We start from the raw sequence: 24,838 nt of genomic DNA, 5'->3' as shown, positions 1-24,838 counted from the left end.
GCAGAGGTTGAGAATTTCTAAGGAGTGGGACTTCCCTTCCCTACCCCCCATGTGACCTTAACTACCAATAGCTGTTCAAGAAGGCTAAAAACATTATTTTTCATAGGCTCTTTGTGAGATTTTCTTTGCTGTTTGCAATATGCATGCTTTGTGTTTTGAGAGTAGGGCACTTGGGTCTTAAAGCATTTACCTTCAGGAGTTATAGTTGATTAAAGTGCTAACCTTCAGGATAATGGGTTAGTTATAGCTGGTTAAAGCCACTGCTTCCTACGAGAAAAGAAAATGATGAATTATATTCCAAGTTCTGTGTGATCTTCAGGCCTAGAAAGGAGACCTAATCAGGTATCATTGACTGATCTGAAGATGAACAGAAGAAAAGAGTTGGAGACACAAAAATCAAGAGTTTTGATTAAGAAATACTTTGATGCCTATTACTAGATCTGTAAGTGGAGATGTCAAGAAGACAGATGATCTAAGCTGGGAGGCCAGGGATGAAGACATGAGTTTGTGACCCATTAGCATATAAGGTGGTGCTAAGATGTTGGGAAAGGTCACATTAGAAAAGGACAGGAAGATAGAGATGAAGGGAATCTCTGAGTCTGAGACCCAGTCCAAATTGTCTTTGTGAGTCCTGCAACTGAAGAGGCAGAAGAGGCATCTCAGTGAGGAGGCTGAGAAAGAGCTGGAAAGGAAGGAGGAACGCCGGGGAAGTACAGCATTGTGGAGTCTAGACTGTGGCATCGATAAATGGACAGAGGCTTGTAAGAAGGGAGGAAATGCTGGAATCAGGAAGTCTCCTTTTATTACGTGGTCCACTGGAAAACATAAGTCTATTGCTGACTTGAGCATTCTAACAGTGGAATATATTTCTCTATCTTCCCTGACTTTATAGATTTTTTTTCTATCTGGGATGTCTTACTTGATGATGATGATGATTAAATCTCTTGATAAATGAAACCACTTCAGGGGCTAGTGGGAAGGCTAGCAGGTTAAAGCACTTGCAGCCAAACCTGGCAACCTGAGTTCAATCCCTAGGATCCACATGGCAGAAGGAAGAGAGGAGCAACTCCCTAGAGCTGTGCTCTGTTCTGGACAGTTTTATGTCGACTTGACACAAGCTGAAGTCATCTGAGAGAAAGGAACCTCAGTTAAAAAAAATAGAGTTTTAGGCCAGCCTGTAAGGCATTTTCTCATCAGAGATTGATGGGGGAGTGTTGTATTAATCTGGTAAATCCCTGCTACCCGGCTTTGTCTGGGTCAGCCTGGGTGTGTCTCATCCTTAAGCTACAAAACCCAAAATTATGCGCTCCAATTAGCATTCCCTTTGTTCTAGTTCCAAACCCAAGTTTGGGCTTGGGGAAGAACCTGCAGCTGTGCTAAGAAACCAATTCTTCCACGTCCTAATCTCATGTCATGGTGTGTGTTCTCCCTTTGAGCATCTCCAATTAGGTTTTTAGTGAGTGCGAGCCTACAGGTTGGACACCATCTGTTGTATTAATTGTGAACACTACTCAAATTGGTACTCGATGCTTGCCACCCGACAAGATGCTCTGGATTTTTTAATGAAAGACAAACACACAGAGCCTTATTTTTTAATATGTTCTACGTAAATCAGTGGTTGGGCCACTCCATAACTTTCATGTTACTAACTCCTCCCCTCTGATACTCGTGAATGATTACTTACTAAAATCTATATTCCATATTTGTTACCCCAGACCCAGTGGGGGAGGCGCCGCTGGGGCTGCTCTTCTCCAACTCTTCCATGGTTGTATGCTTCCTCTCCCGTAGCTCTCAAGCTTGATCAGCATGGCCATTCTAAATCCTTCTTCTTCCCTGGGTTCCCTTGACCAGGAAATCTAAAGTCCCGCCTCTGTCTCCCTGTCCAACCATTGACCACTGGCAACTTTATTTAGCTATTAGAACCAACTGGGGGCAGGGACCCTGGGTGTCTTACATGCAGAAATGCAATTTTCCGTATAATTTGGGAACCCAATTAACATAATATAAGCAATAAACCAAATCCACAAGAGGGTAGGGCTCAGCCTATTGTGGGTCGTGCATCCCTGGGCTGGTGGTCCTGGGTTGTATTAGAAAGCAGGCTGAGCAGGCCATAAAGAACAAGCCAGTAAGCAGCACCCCTCCATGGCCTGATCTCTACAACAGCTCCTGCTTCAAGGTTCCTGCCCGTTTGAGTTCCTGTCCTGACTCCCTTCAGTGATGAACAATGATATGAAAATATAAGCCAAATAACCCTTTCCTCCCCAACTTGCCTTTTGGTCATGGTGTTTTGTCACAGAAATAGAAACTCTAAGAGATTCTCTGACTCCACGTGTCCCATAAGTACACATGCACACGCATAAATGTCAAAAGTAAAGGAGGGTACCTTCATATCTGTCCAATGAGTTTCCTCTAAGCTTCAGGGCACCTTGTAAGGATTTATAGGTATTCTTCCTTTTCCCTTCTTTGAAGACTCCACGACTATTTCTGAAGCCTCCCTTTCTTTCTGATGAACTTTCTCTATTTATCCTAGTTTGTTAGCTGACAACGTCTTTAGTAGCCAGGGTTCAACATGAATTTATAATGTTAGCACTGGGAAGGTGGAGGCAGGAGGATCAGGAGTCCATATACAGTGAAATTAAGGCTTTTCCGGGCCTCAGGAGATTCAGTCTCCAATGATCTAACAACCAAAATAAAAAAGACCTAACTTTGGTGAATTTTGTTTTCTCCTTCTGTTGTTCACAGCCATTGCTTTAGATCTTTTCTATTGCGATGCCACCATTCTTGCTTCTTGGCATCTTGGGTTCTGTTTTTGATAAAGGCTGCCTCTGATATATATGCATTTCAAAGTGTTGCTTGATTTTCAACTATTCATATAGATAAAATTGGAACCCAAAAGGAGCAAAGATGATCAGTAAGATTATACATCCAAACTTCAGAAAGTTATTTAAGGGATATTGCTAAGCAAAACCAAAACAAGTTAAAACAAATGAAAATAAAAACAAAAACAAATTAAAGCCAAGAAAAGGTTATGAAAAGATTTTATATTGGTAAAAACCAGTGCTATTTTCATATAGGATTATTAATGGTAGTTATCTTGGCTATTATAGAGGTGTTTTGTTTTGGTGTGTGTGAATTATTCTAAATAAGCACATGTGTTATTTTTTGAGAAGAATAAAACATACTAAAAGAAATAGCAGTAATCCTTCTCCTCCCTCCAAAAATGTTCCTTAGGACCGGGGAGCATGCATTTCACATGGGGTAAACTAATCGGATTTGAAACTTGAGGGAAGGCAAGAAATGGCATGAATGTGGTCAAGTAGTGGACATTCTCTCTTCTCATTTATTTTATCTTACTTTAAAAAAAAGATTTATTTATTTTATGTATGTGAGCACACTGTTGCTCTCTTCAGACAGACCAGAAGAGGCCATCAGATCCCATTACAGATGGTTGTGAGCCACCATGTGATTGTTGGGAATTGAACTCAGGACCCCTGGAAGAGCAGTCAGTGCTCTTAATCACTAAGCCATCTCTCCAGCCTTTTATCTTACTTTTTGTGACAGTCTTCTTGTGTAGCTAAGACTATCACAGAACTTCCTATGTAGCTCAGGCTAGCCTTGAACTTAGGAATCTTAGCTGTTAAAGGCATTTATGAAGATTCTGTGATCCAGGAGAATAAATTTTAATAATGATAATAACAACGTCGGCAATAAGATCTTTTTTTTTTTTTGAGACAGGGTTTTATGCAGCCTAGGTTGGCCTTGAACTTTCTGTATAACTGAGGACAACATTGACTCTTTCTGACTCCATCTCCCAAGTGTTAGGATTCTAGGAGTGCCCTGACACACAGCACCAGGCAAAACTAGTAGTTGTGCAAGCATGTCTTCGGCTCTCTTAATGTGTTAGGCACTAGGCTAAAGGGTACAGGTTTATAGTCATCCCTTGGTGTTCCTGGAAGATGGTTCTAGCCTATCCCTAGATGCTAATTCTTCATATAAAATGGAGATGGGTACTATAGAACCTATGTCTATCTCAAGGGAATAATAAGAAAAAAGTTTGTATATACTTAGTATAGATACAATTCTTGGTCAAATATTTGCAGTTGATAGAATACACAGAAGTAGACCTACAGTTGCAGAGTCAATCATATTGTTTCATTTAGTTCCCACACCAATCCATCATGTATACATTTATTTATTAAAGGTATTGTTTGAACACTTACAATGTTCTACATATTAATGATTACAGCAATAAAATAGTTATTGTCTCTGATCCCACAGACTTATCCTCTAATGAGGGAAGCAGATATTAAAAATAAATATTCAATATCATGTGATAAACAACATGGAGGTTTAAGAGACTGAAAAGGAAGCCCTCTTTAGGTAGACTGCACTGGGAAGGTCTTTTATAGAAGCTGATGTATTTAAGTTGAGGTCTAAAGTACAGGAGGAACCCAACAGGCAGAAGAAGGCCTTTGGGGCAGATGTAAGCGACTATACTATGGAGAACTTTCTTCTCTGATAGAGAAGCTAAAAGGTCACAGAGGTCAAACAGAGAATGGGGAGAGTGAAACTAGCAGAGTCTGGGGATGTGGCAGACCATCCAGAGTCAAGAACTCTGGCTTTCACACTGGGTGTGATGTGGAGTCTGTAAGGGTACAGGCAGTCAATAGAAAGAGCGGGACTATACTAAGGACATTGTGCTGGTTGTCTTTTAGACCGTGGGTTATGCGGAGATAAGAGCAAAATTAGAAGAGATGAGTAGAGATAATTGGAGTACCTCAGGCTCCAGATGGGAGAAATGGAGATAGGATGATGGTCTACAAGTTGAAAAGAGAGAGATCTGTTTAATATATATTGGAGGTAGAGTCTGAAGTGTTTGGGGATAAACTGTAGTCATTGGTGGCTTAGATTCCAGGTGTGAGCAATGGAAACAATTCATTGCTATCCTCCTCTTATTGGCTGTGACATTAAAGGTCCAAGAACATAGGAAATATCCCAGGAGGCCTGTCTAAGTAAATGATTTGTTAGGGCATGAGTGTGGTCCATCCAATGCCAGATACTACACATTTAACCAAAACACTGTGTGCTCTCTCTCTACAGCCAATCACATCCTGCTGCCTTCTAGAAGGAGAAGTGATTACTTGTGGAATCATAATCTGTCCATCAGAACTCTGACTGTTTAGTTGTCAGAGAGAAAGCAGCATGTGGAGGAGTTACCCAAAGCAGGATTTGTCGTGGATCTGACTGGAATGTAGTTTTGGGGCTATGTACTACAGATCTTGCTACCCCTGAAGAGTCTGACGCTTGTAGGAAGGATCCAGGCTGAAGTGATAACCCTGGGCATCCAGATCCCATTGCCAGGTGGAAACCACACTTCTTTTCTGTTCTCTTCCAAGGGATCAGTAGATGTGTGCTCCCTGGATTTCTTTAAAGTCTTTCACCAACTTGATGTCCTTAAGAGTATTCGGCCTAGGAGAAATGGGCTTATTTTATGAGGAGAGAAATGAGGTAGATTAATAGAGGTCAGAGCCATACCCTTCCCTCCATGGCTGCAGAGAGGACATGAAAGCCATGATGGTTAGATGGTAGGGCTAGCTATTGATGGCATGAGGCAGGGCTACATTAAAAAATAAGTAGGTAATTTTATAACAGGTGATCTCAATACAAGGTAAGTTAAAATGTTCTCTATTTATTTAGTTATTTATGTATCTATTTAGTGTGTGTGTATGTGTGTGTATGTGTGTTTGTGTGTTTGTGTGTTTGCATGCTTCTGCCACAGGGAACAACTTGTGGGAGCTTGTTTTCTCCTACACTGCGGGTCCTGGGGATTGAACTCAGGTCATCAGGCTTGTTGAAAGCTGCCGTTTACCCACTGAGTCATCTCACCAGCCTCAAGATATCTTTTTATATTTTGGTAATGTTCTAAGACTTTCTTTTTTCTAGTGGTATTTAGATATCTGTAAAATGGAACTTTTATTTTATTTGCAAGATAATAAGTTTGGGAGAGGAACAAAAATACAAGAAGGTAGGGGCTGGCAGGATGGCTCAGTAGATTCTCATGCCTGCTGAGAAAGCATGAGGATTCGAGTTCAAATCCCCAGTCCCCATGTAAAAAGCTTTCCTAGCTCTGTAATGCCAGCACTCCAGGGGCCCAAAGCAGGAGGACTTTTTGGGATTTCTGGATACAGGTTTAGCTCTGGGTTCAGTGAGAGGCACTGTTTTGTGGGAGTCAGACGGAATGGTTGTACAGGGCACTGGATGGGATTATTTCCATTCACACACACATGAGCACAAACCATACACACACATTACACACATATATGTAGGCATATACAATACAAGAAAACAAAGCAGTCATGGATTTACCTCTCTGGAATGATTAACTATGGAGTAAATTGTCATGGAGTCATTTTTGATAGGTTTTGGGATTTTCATTTCCTGTAAACAAACACACACACACACACAAACAAAGAAACAAAAGAATAATATGCATTTGGCTCACACAGAAACAAAGAGGTCTGTGCATGCGAGTATTTTGGGGAAAGGTAGTATGACAAGAAAAAAACAGAAGAGAGAGAGAAAGAAAGAGAGAAAGAAAGAAAGAAAGAAAGAAGAAAGAAAGAAGAAAGAAAGAAAGAAAGAAAGAAAGAAAGAAAGAAAGAAAGAAAGAAAGAAAGAAAGAAAGAAAGGAAGGAAGGAAGAAAGGCAGGAAGAAGCAAGGAAGGAAGAAGTGTCATGCCAAGAGGAGCCTAGGACCAAGCTCTACCAGTTCAAACCTATGATGTTTTAGCAACATCCTCCAAGAAACAGAAAAACAACCTAAATAGAATATCAATGTCCCAGCAATGTAAAGGTCCCAGCCAGAGAACAACTGAAGGGCAGAGTCGGGTGGAGGGATAAAAACATTCTTGTCTGGCATCTGATTCCATGCTTGCTCCTTTAAGCATACACGAGAGCTTACACGCTAGATGGTTATTGCATCAGATCTTTTGTCTTAGTCTTTACTAGTTATAACTGGAGCCGCCTACTTTGCCTGCTCCCATTTATCCCTGTTATTCTAATGGTCTAGTCCCCATGTTGTAGTGAGAAACCAGAAGTATAGGAACTACCATTTTAAGAACCCCCAACTCCTGAACCGCCAACCAGAGAGCATGCATTTAGGACCTGGGCCCCATACACAGATGTAACAGATGTATAGGACCCCAAACAGCAGGAGCATTGGCTGGCTCTGGCTCTGTTGCCTGCCTTTGGATCCCTTTCCCCTAACTGGGCTGCCTTGTCTGGCCACAACAGGAAAAGATGTGCCTAGTCCTACTGCAACCTGATATACCAAGGTGGGTTGATATCCATGGGAGGACCCCCTATTCTGACAGAAAGGGAGGCGAATAGGGGGTGTGAGGGGGTGGGACTAGGGGGAGAGGAGGAAGGGGAAGCTGTGATTGGGATGTAAAAGAAATTAAATGATTGCAAATAAGTAAATTAATGAACAAAAGGAAAGAAAAACCAAACAAAGTGAATGGTTCTCTGATGCACAAAGTAGTAGTAACAACAGAAATCGCCAGGTCCTAGATGAATCTGTACATACATTTTGATACTTAAAATTAATGAAGGGATATTTAGAGAATTATTTAGACTCCAGAAGCTGCCGTATGGGCTGGTCATCCCTGGTTTGGGTTGTTGGTGAGCATGCTCCCAGCAGGAGTTGGGAACAGTAAATGGGCAAAAAGTGTGACTGCCCCTCACAGTCTTCTCCTTTAGGAGTTTACCCCACAAAGCCTGTGTCAGCTGGGAGAGAGGTGTTTGATTGGGGAATCCAAGACTTCTAGCTGGACCGTTGCTTCACTTCCATTATTTCAAGACTGCCAGGAGAGGCCCTTTGTCCTGTGAAGGCTCTATGTCCCAGTGTGGGGGAATGCCAGGGCCAGGAAGTGGGAGTGGGTGAGTTGGTGAGCAGGGGGAGGGAGGGAGGATGTTTTTAGGAGGGAAAACACCAGGAAAGGGGATAACATTTGCAATGTAAATAAAGAAAATATCCAATAAAATAAAAAAGAATGCCAAGTTCTTTAGGCTTTTTTTTTTCCTTTTAGAAGATCTGAGAACTGGCTCCCCCATCTATCTACTTATTTTAGAAAAGTGCCCCCCACAATTGTCTCATTCATGGGTAGTGGGGACCCTGGCGCGTGACCAAGGCCATCCTACTATGTGGGAGTTCTCTTCCATAGCTGTAGCTCGTTTTCTTTATTGTTTAAGGCTTGTGATACTTGGCCCCCTTCTCTCTTGAGACACTACTCTAAGTTCTCATGAACCCCACTTCCTGGATGACGCCTCCCCCCCCATCTTATCATCTCCTCTGATCTAGTCAAACGTGGCAAAGGAAAAGGAGAGGCTCTAATTTGTGTTTTCAAGCAGGTTATAGTTACCCTGAAGCACAAAGAACTGTCTGAAGGGTTAAGCAGACAGAGAACACTGGGAAGCGAGCGAGGGTAAGCATTATCTTAGAGGCCATCAGGGCAGACACTGGGTGTCAGCTCTGTGGTTGCCTTCTCCAATAGAGAAGGCTGATGATTATGGTGACCTGCTTGGGGGGGGGGATCAACAGCAACAGTGGAGAACAGAGCTGAGAGGACATACCTGCATTGGACGAGTGACTTGTGCATACACAGTGTTCCCTGGAGAGCCTGGGCCATCTGTGCTCTGGGAGGAATCTGTATGGTTAACACACACACACAAAAGGTACAGCTGTCAGTGGTAGGACTCTGGGGTGACTCTGCATAGGATCTTGGGTCTTGCTGGCCTCTAGAACACCCCCTCCAAAGCAGTTGTTTCAAGCCTGACCTCCCTTTAAGGACTCTCTCCACCTCCCAATCTTTAGAGTTCAGTGCTAAACAAGAACTATCGTATGGTCTATTTCTAACCTCACTTCTTGGGTGAGGGTGTGGGTGGTATTCTTATGATTCAGAGTCTCAGTGCCTCCCTCATGTCAACACACTTGAAGGACTAAATACCACAGTCTGCGAGATCTCTGGAGACAGTTTTCACAGCCCCGTCTGACAGATTTGACAATTTTAGAGATGAGGAATTTCGGGCTCAAGGGTGCTTAATGGACTTGTACAGAGTTGCTTAGGAAGAGAGGGACAGGAGTGAGAATGCAGGTCTTCTGATCTCTGACCTCATGCCCTCTCTTCAACAATGGTATCCTGAAACTATCACCCATGGGACGAGACTCAGAAAACGAGCCTGCATCTACATCTCTTTCTCACACATCTATCCAATGTCTCAACTTTGGTTGAGTCTCAGTGGTAGAGTCACAGAGCCTAGTTTTGAGTGTTTTATGCTCCAAGTGACAGTGCATGTGTGGTTCGTGGACCCTTTTCCCTGGGACTTGTGTTCTCCATCAGAAAGGAAGTTAGTGATCTTGACCTTGCTCTAGAAGAGTGTGACGCCCCTCACATGCTTGGGAGGAATGCTATAGGTCTCGTGGTTACCAGCTAGCCTTTCTGACACCACAGGGTCCAGGCGAGTTGTAGTGCTCACTCTTTATCCCTCTGGCCAGCCCCTCTTCTCTTTCATTTACCTCTTCCTGTCTGCTTTACATTTTGTAGTTAGAGGCTGCATGCTCACCTGGATGTTGGCTAGTCAAAGGAAGAGAACCTGGGAAATGAAAGCAGGAAGGTGGAATGCATGAGTTCGGTGAGAGAATATTTCCTCCATCCTTCTCCACCAGGCATCTTTCCAAAGGATGCAGGCAACGGAACCCAAATGAAGGGCAAGTAAGCAAGTGGATCCTGAGGCTGGGTACTCTCAGTAGGACACCTCCCTTACGTATTAACAGAAACCTGGCCACATGCTGGGCATCATCCCAGCGGACTAATTCAGCCAGAAGTTGTGTCCATCCTCCCTTGACCCCTGGCAACCAGAGGCCCCAGACTCTAAACAGCTGCAGTCTTACAGCAGATAGAAGAAAGCAGAAGGGAAACTCACCTCTTCTCTTCCAAACATGTATGCTCCAGCACACAAGGATGAGTATGAGTGCACCCGCGATTATTGAAATTGTAGCCATAAACCATACTGTATTCCAGGGTGGATTAGTCAGAACCCCTGAAAAGAAGAGTTAAAAAAAGGAAGTGGAACTTCCTAGGGTACATAAAATGAGGGCTCCTTTGAGTTTGTCTCAGAGGATTTCTTCAGTCCTTCTGGGCTGTCTATAGAGGCTGAGTATGGCCATTTCTACTCCCAGTCTGGGGATCTGTCAGGCTTTCTGAGAGGCAGGACAGGTATGGCCTGGCTGAGGTAGGAGAGAGCCATTTTGACTCCTGAGGTCTTGCTCTTGCAAGAGGACTTGGGGAGGGAAAGAAGATTAATAGAGGCAGAGAGTTCTAGAGCCTGCCTGTTCGTTCCTCTCAGCAGCAGTCTGGCTGCTCCAACTGCCACTGTTCAGGCAGTCTTGTGAATCCACGCTATAATACTACCCAGCTGCTTGAGGGTCCCAGGAGGACCCAAGGCAGGTGTTACCTTGTGGGGCATTGGGCTATGCACAGACAGGCTGGTCTCCAGTCGAGCTGAGGTCTGAACCCCGAAAGGGTGATAATTCACCTACATGACACGGTAGGCGTTCCCTCATGCTCCTGGAACTCTGGCTCCTGCCTAAGTTACTGCCCCTACAGCCTCCACAAGAGAAACATGGCTAGAAGTCATGAAGGCAATGTCCCAAGCTTCTGACCTTCAGGCTAAACTCCTCCCCAGTTACCTAGCAACAGTAAAGACCATAAGAGGGGCTGCTTGGTCTCACCTTGCTCTCTTACACCTCACTCTCACCCTCTCACTCCTCTCTCTTTGTCTTCTCTCCTCTCTCACTCCTTTCTCTTTCCTTTATTCTCTTACCTCTCACTTCTCTCGCTCCTCTCTCCTCTCTTTTTGTCTTCTCCTTTCCTCTCTCCCTCTTACTCTTAGTCTCTTTCTCTCTAGATTTTCCTCTCTCTCTCTCAGAGAGTCTCTTCTAATCAAGATCCGCTTCGCTCACTCTTGCCGGTGTGGGAACCTCTCTTCCCTCATCCCTCTCTCCCATAACCCCGGGTCTTTAGGGAGTAGCCCTGGGGCTCCCAGGTTGGGCTGCCCCTTGTTCACTCCCTGTCGAGTAGGTCAGAGGCTTGGATACCCACCCGGGGCTGAGTGGAAAGTGTCTGGTAGCCCTCCCACATCTGCCTGTCCAGAGCATAGGTGGAACTCTGGCAGGACGTGGGTCTTTCCTCCCTTTCTTCCCCAGGGCCCCCCTTTTTAGTTCCCATATTACCTTTGCAGAGACTCTGGGTAGAAACAGAGACTGACAAATTGCTGACAGCATTCTTGGCTCTGCAGACGTAAGTCTGGTCACTAGAATTCCTCGGGTCCCAAAAGATAGTGACATTTGGACCCCCTAAAGAGATGTTTCCTGTGGCTTGCCACTCAACTGAGACAGTATGACTTTGATTCTTCAAAATGCAGGCCAGGTGTATCTGGCAGGTCCCATTCTCTAGCAAGAGAGTATGATTGGTAGTTTCTAAGTTACCCAGTCGTTCTACATAAAGAGAAAAGACCTCAGTTAAGGGCACATGGCTTTGCCGATCAACCTGTGAAAAAACATCCCTCATCATCCCATCTTTCCGTTTGATGGGTTTATGTGTGTATATGGTAGTATGTGTGCATGAGGGTATAGGTACATGCTCACATGCATGTGAGGTCAGAGGTTAGTGATGGGTGTCTTCCTCTATTACTCCTTACCTTATTCTTTGGGACAAGCTCCAGAGGGGGTTTCTGTCTCTTCTTCCCCATGGCTAGGATCACAGATGCTTGTCACCATTCCCAGATTTTTACATGAATCTGGAGAATTGATGTTCAGCCTTCTTGCAGGATGCTCTTTGAATGCAGACCAGCTTTGCCACCTGTTCCGAGTGGCTCTTCCCCCAGATATCTGCATGGTTTATTCTCTTAACACCAATAGAGCTTGCCTCACATGTTGTGTTTTCAATAGAGGCCTGTGCTGATCGCTTTCTCTATAAAACGATTCCTTGGGCCTGGTGTACATTCAGTGATAGAACGCTTGTGCAGCTTGCTCAGGGCCTAGTTTTGGTCTGAAGCACCATGTTTCCTGCCCTGTCCCTTGTCACCCTGATTATCCATGCCTCTTCCTTAGCACTCAGGGCATATTGTAAGTGTATTTATTTATTTGTTGTTGTTGGTTTTTTTTTTTTTGAGACAGTGTCTCTATGCAAAACCCCAGCTCTCCCAGGTCTCACTATGTAGATTATATCTGGTCTTGAACTTACAGAGATCCACCTGCCTCTGCTTTCAGAGTGCTGAGATTAAAGGTGTGAACCATCATGACCAGCTAACATATAGTTAATTTAACTATTTACCTCTCTCTCTCTCTGGTATGGTGTAATATAGTGTGTGTGTGTGTGTGTGCATAAGTGCCATGTATGCATATGGAAGCAGAGGACAACTTGTGGAGGTCAGTTCTCTCCTTCTACCTGGGCCCTGGAAATCAAATTCAGCTCATCAGGCATGGTGCCACACACCTTTACCTACTAGGCCATCTCACTGCCCTTGGGTAGCCAATCTAATGCTTGGGTCTACTATAAAATAGTCCATGGCATTGCTGAGCATCCCTGGTAGCTATATTTTTCATGGTTTAGATTAAGACAGTATCTCATTATTGTTTCTATACTTTTAAGTTGAAAACACTTTCATTCTTTAATATTAGGGAGGTAGACCAATGTATTTGAGACAGTCTGTCAATGTAGCCAAAGCTGGCCTCAAACTCTTGATCCTCCTGCGTCAACTTCCCAAATATTAGGCTTATTATAGATGTGTACCATCCCTCTAGTTAGAAAGACAGTTTTGTGATTAAGGATCAACATAAAACATCTGGAGAAAATACCATTAGAAATTAAGTAACCTTGATAGAAAAGGTTTTGAATTAAGTTTTTCTATTAGTTTTTTTCTGTTAATTGGCTCACCTGTGCAGGGTACTTTCTAAGGCAACACCTGTGATAAGTCAGCTGGATGTCTGTGTAAAGTGAGATAGGTCAGTTACGTGGGAGGTGCTACCACTTACCATCTCTGAGACCATGACTAGGAATATTCTCCGAGCATAGGATTCTGCATACCCATCTCGCAAGAGCAGAGTGTGTGACAGATACCTAATTGTGCATGTTAATAGTGTTATATTAAGCATTTTGCTTGCACTAACTGTACATTTCTTGTTGAAAGGGAAAGTGAGGCGATTGGTGTAGAGAGAGGCACAAGACTTAGTTTTTAAACCAGCTCAGTTGCTATTTGGCTGTGCAATGTTATGAAAATGCTTTACTTCTGGATTTCATTATGATGCCAAATGCTATCATCTTTAGCACTAGGCTACAGTGCACTCTTGTAGGCACACACAGTTAAGTTTGTACATGATTAAATGACGTATTTGGACTCACCAAAGACCCTCAGAATATATTTGAAGACGGTCACTTTAGAGTCCTCTGTGGTTATCTGTGCAGTGTATGATCTTGTGTCTGCCATGGTAAGGTTGCTGATTTGCAGGGAGTAGGACTGGGTGATGTTCAGTCTCTTCTTTCCATCAGTGTACATGATTTGTGGACTTTCAGGCTTACTTAGGTTGATAACGAGGGCAGTGACCTGTGACGCTTCTCCTTCATAACTCCAGATGATGCTACAGGTCATCTTTCCTACAGGCAGCTTTAGAGGAAGAACTGCAGACTCTCCTAGAACGCCATTCATTAGCTGGGGGCCTGAGCTGCTTTGTGAAACTTCATTCCCTGTAAACACAGTAGGAGAGGGCTAAAGAGCTGTTTCTGACAACTCCATTCTGTTCCTAGTTCCTTTCTCTTAATTCTGCCAGTCTGTTCAAGCTCTGGAAGAAGGCCAGAGATGTGATGAAGAAAGAAGTGGGGAGGGGTGTTCAGAAATGTTGCAGTAGACAATTACACTCCCAGTGGCTCTACCTCAAGCAAAGTATCTGGCAGACTTGGCTAATGGGCAGTTGATCTAGTTAGATGATCCTAACTTATGGTCTCCTTCTACCCTGGCTGGTCATACTTTTGTGACCTCAGCCTTTGAAATCTTTTGGCAACAATCTGTGAGGGGTAATGAAGTATATTGACTCCTTTGGCACAAACTCCAACAATTGCAAGGCTTTGCTGATGGTAGTACTGTCACAGCTAGTCATTTACAATGAACTTAATGTCTGTCTATGTACCATGCACCATGCTTATGCAATGCAGAGAGCCAGTAACAGGGGTTTACTGCATATGCAGTTCTTCGCATGCGTTATTTCATTTGATGGGGATAACAGATCAAAACAATATCAGTTTATGGATAAAGAGACTGAAATACAGAGAGATTAACCAACTTTCCTTGGTTGTTCATTTTAAAACTAGCAGAGCCAGGATTCAAACTCAGGTTTTAAAAAGGAATGTGTATAGGTGTTTTGCTTGCATGTATGTCTGTGTACCAAATGCTTGCTTGGTACCTCCATAGGCCAGAAAAGGGAGCTGGATCCCCTGGAACTGGAGTTATAGTAAGACAGATGTGAGTTGTTGTGTTGGTGCTGGAATCAAACCTAAGTTCTGTGAGAGAGCAACCCATGCTCTTAGCTGTTGAAGCATCTCTTCAGCCCCATTGTTACAACTCTTTTTATTTATCTATTTATTTGTTTGTTTGTTTGTTTATTTATTTAGGACAAGAGACCACTTAGGTTTAGTGTTACCATAGCAGCCTTTTATAAGTGTACTAACAACTTTAGCCTAATCCCAAGAAAGCCTGATAACAGTCATAAGAATTCATTAGGAAGTTTACTGGGGGTACCATCATTGTTACAACTCTTGAAGAGGATGCTCCTTTAATGTCAACGCTAAGCTCTTAGCACACATTACTCTGCTATCTAGGGCTCTGTTTACTTGTTTAACTGACCACCCTGTGGTTATTCTTGTATACCCAGCACTTACCACTTAGTACTCTGCAGTGTTTCACACATGATATGATCTGTGGAGATGTTTGACTATCAGTGATTGTGACTTCAGCTTTCTTGGAGTCTCTTATGTTCCAAGGAAGAGTTGCAGTTGTGTGTGCGGTAATGGGGTGGCCCAGAGCTGGTGTCTCAGGCCTTCTGACACTCACTCAGCTCTTTCATGAGCCTGCACTTCCACTCTCTTTCCTGATTTGCCATATGGCTACCAGGCACGTCAGTGTTGCCATCCAACATCCCCTTTTCCCATCAGCCTTTTGACACGTGGCTGTTTGCCATTTTGTCCTCTCTTTCTTCTCAAATTCATGTGAGTAAAATATAATAAACAAAATCTTGAGTCCAAAAGGTGCCCCAAGTAGTTTTCCATTCACTTAAAATTAAAATCAAGCAAGACAAATGTGTACTGTCAGAAATCAGGAGGATGGTTACCTTTGGGAAGGAAGAAGGGGCAGTGAGTAAGAGATGCTCTAAGGGGAATTTAGGGTGCTGAGAAGAGTGTTCTTCCTTTTCATCTTTCTGTGTGTATACACAGAATTCATTGAGCTAATAACTCAGAATTTATAGTTTCTCCTTGTATTTAATAAAAATAATCATAGTAATACAGCAAAATCAAACCTGAAAAAAATCATTATATTGACCTATAAAGGACAAAGATGATTTGGCCAGCTTCCTCTTCCAACACAATCCCTGTGACTGTCTTCCTATTCAATTTGCTCCAACTCAGGGATTTCTTGAGCTGTCTCTGCATTAATACGTCCCTGGAATGTACTTCTTCCAGGTAATCATGTGGCCAACTCCTTTGCCTGCATAATGCCTTCAATGCAAATGTTTCTTTCAGCGATTCTTCTGAGACCACGCTTTCCTCGCTACCAACCCTCCTTCCCATTCTTGTGACCCACTCTCAGTTGGATTTATTTTTCTCTATGTCAATCACTATACTTTAAAAATTCGTGAGGGCTTGTTGTTATTTTGTTCTGCTTTTGCTTTTTGTTTTGTCCTCTTTACTAGAAGTGTAAGTATCACATAGGGAAGGGACATCCTAGAACATCTTTGAACAGTGCCTGGCACAAGATGAGCCTCAGATTATTTCATGGTGAGTGATCAGACACACCCCTAGTCCTCCTCTCAGAAAGTCTCTATCCAGGATGTTAAAGTTCACCTTCTCTGAATAAAGACAGTGGGCTTATTTTCTCAGTGGCCACAGGACTCATCAGAAATGCTTGCAACACCAGCTAGCATATTCCTTCCAGTTCTCTTAATTTTATAGATCAAAATTATTCGTGTCTGTATGGTTGTGGTTTTGAGACAAGGTCTTATATGTAGTCCAGGCTAGCCTCACATTGGCAATCTTCTGCATTAGACTCTATGTATTACTAGGCTTGGATTATTAGTTTATTCAAAAAGTTTAAATGTATCCTATTATTTACTTAGTTCTGTGCTAATTGAGTGGGTAAAAACTTAGAAAACATAGCACCCAGGCCACATTCTCGGTCTACCTTCATATGCCTGCTTCTGGTGTGGATCTGGGGAACACATACATTGTATGTATGACCAGGATAGTTCTGATTTGCTGGTTCTCTATCTGATGGAGAAGCCTGACAGGTGAGTGAGTAGCTATGGTGTGGTGGGTAGGGCACTGGCTTGGGACTAGGTCTGCCTCTGCATTTTCCTAGGACCACTATTGTACCGCCTATGTTGTGTGCTCTTCTCCTTGACTATCATTCTGACAGCATCTCCTCCTTTTCTTGCTAATCGAGAGCAGGCAGGATGACTGTTTCCCATGTACTATTATGGCTCAGCACAGTTTCAAGTCAATAGATAATGAGTGGATGGAGGGATGTATGTGTTCTATGGAGGCATCAATAGTGAATGATGGGCCAGGGACAGTTATCCATGAGCAAGCCACAAGATGCAATGTTATAGGAAGATTCTGAATAGTAACAGGGACTTTCCCATTGTTCAGTGATTGGTAAATTTCCTAGATGATCCTGATCCCTTTCCATTGCTGTCACTTCTGTCTGAAAAGCTCCTCCCCTTCATTTTCACATGGTAAGCTGTTACTTATCTTTGAAGGACCACTGAAATACTGATTTGCCTTTGCTTGTATTTGTGGAAATTTTCACTGGTGCAGGGGAAGGAGAAGGGAGCCTGTGTTAGGACAGAGAGGTACATGGACATAAGGAACATAGGGAGTAGCAATTCCCTGCAGGTATAAAACAAAGTAATGACAAAACCGGATTTGAACCAACATGCTGATGGTGCATGAATATCAGAAGTTACTGCGCATGCTCAGAAAACCACCAGGTGATATATGGCTTGGCCCAGAGGAAACACGGAAATTTTTTCCTGGTTTGGGCACTGATGCTTTTAATCACACTGGGTCAACACCTTTGGCTTGGATACCAATGTTCTGGGACATCAAATTGCTCTGCTGGCAGTTAATGTGGAAGAGTAGAGCCAGCATAGAAGACTAGGAGTTGGAAAGATGCTTTATGGTGGCTCTGGCTGTGGCAGGGTACTTGGTGTTGGGAGGGGGTATGTCCCATTTGGGACTCTATGGACCACTTGGACTATGGAGAAGGTGCTGATATTCTCTGGTGATATCAAATCAGGGAATATTGTACTTATACATTTTATTTTCCACTCAATGGATGACATGTTTCTGAGAACATGAGTTCTGGTTTAACTTTTTATTTCTAAATAAAAAGAAGCTGCTTCAGGGTACTCAGTGAAAGCTATGCAGACTGAGATCAGAATGTAGAAAAATTTAAAGGGTCCTTGAGCAGTGGGGATTGACTTTGTAAGGTATTGGTAAATGTACAGTACTTTGGAAAAGTAGAGAAGTATATGGAAACAGTGTTCTAGGAAGAATAAGGCAGAGGTAGGCAGAGGTTGGCTCTAAAAAAATGAAAAGTCAGAAGAAACCGAAACCGGGATGTTTCTAACTTAGGTGGCTGGTTTGTGTATGTTCATAGCCAAAGGGGACACAGTGGGCTGTTTTACTTCCCAGACAATTAGTTCAGAAAGAAAGTGGGGGCTGATTTATCAAGCGATTTGACAGAGAAAGGAAGAGAAACCCAGGGAAGATCTTTTAGGGGCAGGTGGGATGGAGGAGAGGAGGTCATTAGGATGGCAAGGGGTCTTAGTAAATTTACAGAAAGGGGGAGCAGTGCACGGAGGGGGGCTTTAAAGGTATGGTGGGAAAGGAATGTTAAAAACATAGAGCTGTTTTTGAGGAGGAAGCCAGAGTAGGGTTCAGGAGCACAAGGGAGGTCAGTTTTGAGTGGAGGTGGGTCTTTTCTGCTAGCGAGATATAGGTGAAGGGAGAGATCTAGACACCTCATATGGCTTGATCTCAAAGTTACAAGATGAATTGGTCTGACAGGTCCAGAAGGAAGACATTCTTGGCTCTTCTCACAACTATCGAAAAACACATATTTCTGAAGGTCTTAGGAATGGAGACACTGCTCAGTAGCAAAATTAGAGTTAGGAAATAGCAATGAATATAGATTTATGGTTGCAGGTTCCTTAGAGCATCAGAAATATGTAGTTTTCAATAGTCATGACCCACAGGTTCAGAACTTCTGCTAGACTGAGTGTTTGTGGAAAAATACTTAACAAAGTGCCAACAAACAGAACCAAACTACATACTATGAGGTTATACATCATGATTAAATAAAACTTATCTCAGAAATGTCAGAGTAGTTAAACATGAAAAACAATTGTTATTAACATGATAATACATGGATATTAACTAAATGAAAAAAAAGAGACATTATCTCATTTGATATAGAAAAAGCATTTGAGAAAACCCAACACTCTTTGAGACTCTAACAATGGAAGGTAACATCTTTAGCCTGACAGAAGGCATTTATGAGAACTTGCAGCTAACATTCTACTTAATATGTGTGCTGGATAATTTTATGTCAACTTAACATAAGCTGAAGTCATCTGAGAAAAAAAAAAGCCTCAATTGAGAAAATGCCTCTATAAGAGAGGGGTATAGGCAGACTTGTAAGGCATTTTCTTAATTAGTGATTGATGAGGGAAGGGTTAGCCTATTGTTGGTGGTACCATTACTGGGCTGGTGGTCCTGGGTTCTATAAAAAAGCAAGCTGAGCAAGCCAGCAGGCAGCACCCCTCCATGGCCTCTGTATCAGCTCCTGCCTCTAGGTTCCAGTTGTGTTTGAGTTCCTGTCCTGACTTCCTTTGATGATTAACAGTGATATGGAAGTGTAAGCCCAATAAACTTTCCTCCCTGACCTGTTTTTTAGTCATGGTGTTTCCTCACAGCAACAGAAACCCTAACTAAGACAATATGCAAGACTGAGAGCTTCCAGTTAAAGCTGGGAGAAGATGATACCCATGCCCACCGTATCTACTCAGTGTTGTTCTGGAAGTTTCAGCAGAGCAGCTAGGTAAGAAAAGAAATGAAAGCCGTATCAATTGTAATAAACAAACAAACAAAGCAGTTCCTTCTCATAGGAACAGAACTTCCTAAAGAATCCACCAAAGCCGACAGAATTAATAAGTGAATTCAACAAAGTTGCAGGTCACCCAGTTATACACATACAAAAAACAACAGCAACAACAACAACAAAACCAAAAAACTAGTTTGGCCGGGTGTGGTGGCTCATGCCTTTAACCCCAGCACTTGGGAGGCAAAGGCAAGTGTATCTCTGTGAGTTCAAGGCTAGCCTGGTCTACATAGTTCCAGGTAGAGAAACTCTGTCTCAGCAAACAAAAAAACCAACCCCAACAAAAACTAACTTGTGTTTGTCTACACTAAAAATTGAAGAACAATCTAGGAGAGAAAGGAAGGAAACAAATTCCACTTACATAATATCCCAAAGAATAACATACCTAGAGGTACACAGATAGCACCAACATTAGTCAGAGAAGCTTCTTCAGTTGTGGGCAGGAGTTGATGCAATGACTCATAGTCAAAGGGTGAGAATGAATGATGCTCTAGTGCCTATCCCTAAATACGACATCTATTTCAACTCCACAGGCTCAGGAAACATCAGGGAAGCTGATGTCGATGTAAGAGATAGAGAATGGGGAGGGGCTCTATGAAAAGCTGTTTTTTTACAGATGACATCACAGCTTCACTCATGTGCTCACCACAGCTACGGACACTTGTAGAAGCTACGGATACTTGCAGAAGCAAGCTATGGACACTTAGAGAAGGCTAAGCCAACAAAATCTGTCAACATTCCAGCAGGCAGCTGGGTTACAGAAACACCACCACCCCACAAAACAGCTCAGTGCCAGACATGGATATCCCATATGAGTTTTTGGTTAGAGAGGCCCTCTTGGAACCTCAAACACTCAGGCTCTTACAATTGCTGTTGGTAACCCATCATAACAACACGGTTAGACCCTATTGCTGAAGGTACCACTCAGTTTGGATATCGGGCATAGAGAAACCGACCTCTAACTTACCAGGACACTCTCTTCCTGCTGGCTAACTTACATGGTGCCAGAAGGTGCTATGCAAGGAGAAAATATATCCATGTTCCCTCCCAGTGCTGGCCCCTAGATGCTAAAACACTGACATTTTGGTAAGATATACCTTCTGGTTCAACAGTGGCATGAAGGTTATGGGGGTAACCAACTTCTTTAATGAGATGGAAGGCCTTCCCCACAGGAAGGATTTTTGTACTGTAAACCTGTTCAAAAGTCTTTGATGGTTTAAATCATAGGTTCTGGGCTAGAAAGAGGGAACCTACCATTGATGTTTTGCTAAATGCTCATGCCGTCAAACTGTGTTCTAAATATTTGTGTTTAGAGATTTGTACTGCTCTCAGCTTTGGTCCTTTTGCAGCAGCTAGTTAATGTAGAGACTCATAACTGGCCAAAGTACTGGCTTTAAATAACTCTGGATACAGTGGGTAATTTATATCAGCTTCTTACCACCCAAGGTCCAGGGAACATTAAAGAAGAGGGAGAGAAAAGAGTGCAAGAGCTGGCAGACAAGGAGGAGAGCTGTGACATACTGACTTGTAGACACAAAAGGGGTGTTGTATACATCAACTCACAATAACTATGGCTTCCTGCATAAGGGAAGCCAGTCAAAATTTTACCCATATCAGAGGGGCTGAGGGTAGCTGGTGGCTGCTGAGGGAGAGGAGTCACTCACTCATTTGCAGTGAACAGCATTAATTGGACTCAGGGGGTCATTAATGGTAACCTAAATGGAAGAGGAAGGAGGAGGAGGAGGAAGAAGAGGAGAAAGAAGGTGGAGGAGAAAGAGGAAGGAGGAGGAAGAGAAAGAAGGAGGAGGAGGAGAAAGAAGAAAGCGGATGAGGAAGGAGGATGAGGAAGGAAGAGGAGGAGGAAGAAGAGAAAGAAGGAGGAGGAGGAGAAAGGAGGAGGAAGGAGGAGGAGGAGAGGGAAGAATGAAGAGGAGGAGGAGAAGAAGGAAGAAGGATGAGGAGGAGGAAGAAGGAAGAGGAGGAAGAAGGAGGAGGAGAAATAAGGAGGAGAAGGAAGGAAGGAGGAGGAGGAGGAGGAGGAGGAGGGAATGATGTAAAGCTGAGAGGGAGGTGCATGGATGGGGTGGGAGTCCTACGGGGAACTGAAGAAAGTGATGAATGGACATAATCAATGTTCATTGTATAAGATGTATGGAACTTTCAGAGAAAATAAAAGTTTCTGTATAACAGATGTGTCCATCAACCAATGGAAGAAAATGAAAGAAAATCTTTACCAGCTATATATCCTAAGAGAGGATTAATATCTAGAATATTTAAAGAAGCAAAATACCGCCCCCCCCAGAATAAAGACCAAACAAACCTAAGCATCAAAAACCAAACAACTCAATCAAAAAATGGGCTGTTGAAGCAATCATAGACTTTCAAAAGAAGAAATACAGAATATTAATAATTTTTTAAAAAGTGTTCATTTCCTCCCCTATGAGGGCAATGAAAAGCAAAACTATTTTGAGATTCCATCGCAGATCAATCAGAATGGCCAACATGAAGAATACAAATGATTGCAAATTCTGGTTTAGATGTGGGGAACGAGGAAGCTGTGTCTGTGGTTAGCTGGAGTGTAAGCTGGCATACTGTGGAGTGGAGGTTCCTCAAAAAACTAAAACTAGAACTGCCATATGGCCCAGGAGTCCCATTCCTGCGCATGTGCCCGAAGGATTCCACATTCTACCACAGAGAGCCTATCCTTCTATAGGCTCTCACGGATGCTCTGCTCACAGCAGCTATGAAATGGAGTCATGCTGGATGACCAAAAATATAGGAATGACTAATACAAATGTCATTCATATACCTGATGGATGTTAAAGAAAAATAAAATGAAAATTTCAGGAAAATGTGTGGAACTAAAACTTTCTGAGTGAAATCACCAAGACCTAGCAAGGCAAATGCCACATGCTCCCACTTATAGGTAAGATCCTGGCTTCAAATTTTAAATTCTTTAGTTTTAGTTTTTAAGTTGAAAAAAGTTGATGCTAAATAATTGTTCAAGTCCATTTACCAAACTCAAAATTTCAGTTATAAAACAATAAGCTCTAGGCAGCTAAATATTTCCAAATGTGAAATGTCAAAGAATTAATTGCTATCCTTATGTTAAATGAAAAAAAATTATATAAATCAATAAAAATTTAAAAGGGGGAAAAGATGCTTGGACAAATGGATATGCAGATACAAAAGAATGAAACTAAGTTCCCAGTTCTCACAGCAGCTTAAACTCTCCCTGGGTGTGGTGGCTCATGCCTTTGGTCCCAGCGCTCAGAGGAGGCAGAATCAGAATAATCTCTATAGGTTTCAGGTCAGCCTGGTCTATATAGCAAGTTCCAGGCCAGCCAAGACGACAAGTGAGTCCCAGTCTCAACAAAACAAGAGAAAACAAAACAACCTCAAACTATGTCAAGTATATGTAAGAGTTAAATCTATAAAGCTTGGAGAAGAAAACATAAATGATGGGCTGGGGATATAGCTCAGTGGCCGTGCACTTGCTTAGCATGCACAGTGCTCTAGGCAAACAAACAACCATAGTGGTCGATACTAATGACCTTGAATTTGAGAACAAATCCTTAGATATGCTACAAAAACAAAAGTAATGAAAGAAAAAACATAGGTATATTCTATTACATCAAAGTATAAAACAATATATATCAAAGGATGTTAGATTATGGTATCTTAGCAGCAGAACCTTAACATTTTGTTAGATGAGACACAACAGGTCAGCTACAGGTATGCCTTCATTCAGTTGATCTATGGGCACAGAAAGCAGATTGGGGTTGGCTAGGAGGTGGGGACAGGAAGAAGGTAGGAGCTGAATACAGCTTTCTCCCTTTCTTTCTGTTGGGCTTGATCCCCAGGCCTTGAAGCACGAGCTCTACCACTGAGTTACACCCCCAGGCTAAGAGTTTCTTTTTGAGTGATGGGTATTTTAGAGCAATAGATGTGATGGCTGCAGAACACATGCTATGTGAATTTTGTCTTAAAAACAAACAAAGAAACAAAGGTCTTAGTGTGCAAAAAGGAAGCTGCTGATACAGATCTGGAGTCTGGGACCCAAACTGAGAGGCGTGAGGCTTGGAAGGCTATAGGTCACAGTGGGGACAGAACAGAGTCTGAGGGAGGGAAAGTCACCTGTCTTTGAGCTTAACAACAAGATGTAAAACAGCACTCAGTCTTTTATGAGGTAAAATGACTTGATTGAACATGCAGTTGACAGTTGTGTTTTACAAAGAAGGTCCCAGTTCTCAGGGGAAAGGGAAGCCAGTAGACCACAATCTGTTAGCCACAGAACAGCTTACACTTTTGACTCAAAAGATTTCAGGACCATGGCTGAAGAGGTCCTTCAGTGACAGAACGATAGCGTGCTTGAAGCTCTAGTTTGGATCCTCAGCTGCAAAATAAACTAAAGAAGGAAGAGGAGATCTCGGGAGGGAGGGAGATTTCAGAGCCAGCCCACAGGCTTTTTCTTTATCTATACATACAGCCCCGGTTCTCCCCTGGGCCTCGGAGCACCTGTATGTATTTCTTTCAAACTCACCCAGAGAGTTAGTTCCTGTTTTTCTCTGGCACCAGTTTCAATGTGACTACATTTCAGAACCTTGCTACTCAGGTGGTCCACAGACAGGTAAGAGCAACATCATTCTGGGCTTCGTTAGAAATGCTGAGTCAGGGCTTCCTCTCTCAGAGTTGTAGTCTAATAAAATCCCCAAGCAATGTACACACTAATGTTTGACAAATTCCTATGAAGAAAGAAGACATGGAGGAACGGCTGAGATTCACCAGGGTGCTTGATTTCATTTATAGCCATTGTTTCACTAGGTGGGGTTTTCCCATTTTGGTTTGCTATGTACCCAGTTTGCCTCAGCATCCTAGACTGGAATTAAAAACATGCACCATCACACCTGGATGTCAAGCTAGTTTCAGAAAAATGTTTTCTTGATTACGATGCATTAATTATATGTAGTAATGGGCTTCATATATTTTTAGACACACATATATTTTGATTTTATTTACCCTCTTTATTTTATCTTGACTCCTCCCACGCCTTTTGATTTCCTTCTTCTGAGTTAATCCAGTCTTACTCTTCCTTCTTTCCTTCCTTCTTTCCTTCCTTCTTTCCTTCCTTCCTTCCTTCCTTCCTTCCTTCCTTCCTTCCTTCCTCCCCCCTCTCTTTCTCTCTCTCTTTCTTTCTTTCTTTCTTTCTTTCTTTCTTTCTTTCTTTCTTTCTTTCTTTCTTTCTTTCTCTTCCTTTCTTCCTTTCTTTCTTCCTTCCTTCCTTCCTTCCTTCCTTCCTTTCTTTCTTTCTTTCTTTCTTTCTTTCTTTCTTTCTTTCTTTCTTTCTTTC

At 42.7% G+C, this 24,838-nt stretch overlaps 1 protein-coding gene across 3 annotated transcripts in view; it reads right to left on the bottom strand.

Annotated features, from left to right (window-relative positions):
* Positions 1 to 237: 237 nt before the first annotated feature.
* Positions 238 to 24,838, bottom strand: part of Slamf6 (SLAM family member 6) — a 27,774-nt gene continuing 3,173 nt past the window's right edge. Inside the window, exons 2-8 of one of the 3 annotated variants that reach the window (XM_021173506.1) lie at positions 13,461 to 13,802; positions 11,291 to 11,554; positions 9,982 to 10,098; positions 9,622 to 9,651; positions 8,632 to 8,705; positions 6,367 to 6,438; positions 238 to 267 (exon numbers count right to left, since the gene is read on the bottom strand). In XM_021173506.1, the coding sequence (XP_021029165.1) occupies positions 238 to 267; positions 6,367 to 6,438; positions 8,632 to 8,705; positions 9,622 to 9,651; positions 9,982 to 10,098; positions 11,291 to 11,554; positions 13,461 to 13,802 (929 nt within the window). Of the gene's footprint in view, positions 268 to 4,130; positions 5,470 to 6,366; positions 6,439 to 8,631; positions 8,706 to 9,621; positions 9,652 to 9,981; positions 10,099 to 11,290; positions 11,555 to 13,460; positions 13,803 to 24,838 lie in introns of those variants that run through there. The other 2 variants (XM_021173511.2, XM_021173515.1) reach the window with 2 other exon arrangements.

This window comes from Mus caroli, chromosome 1 (assembly GCF_900094665.2).
Source record: "Mus caroli chromosome 1, CAROLI_EIJ_v1.1, whole genome shotgun sequence".
In the NCBI taxonomy this organism is placed as follows: domain Eukaryota; kingdom Metazoa; phylum Chordata; class Mammalia; order Rodentia; family Muridae; genus Mus; species Mus caroli.
Note: the sequence above shows the minus strand (reverse complement) of the source record. Positions and strands in the feature narration are given on the sequence as shown.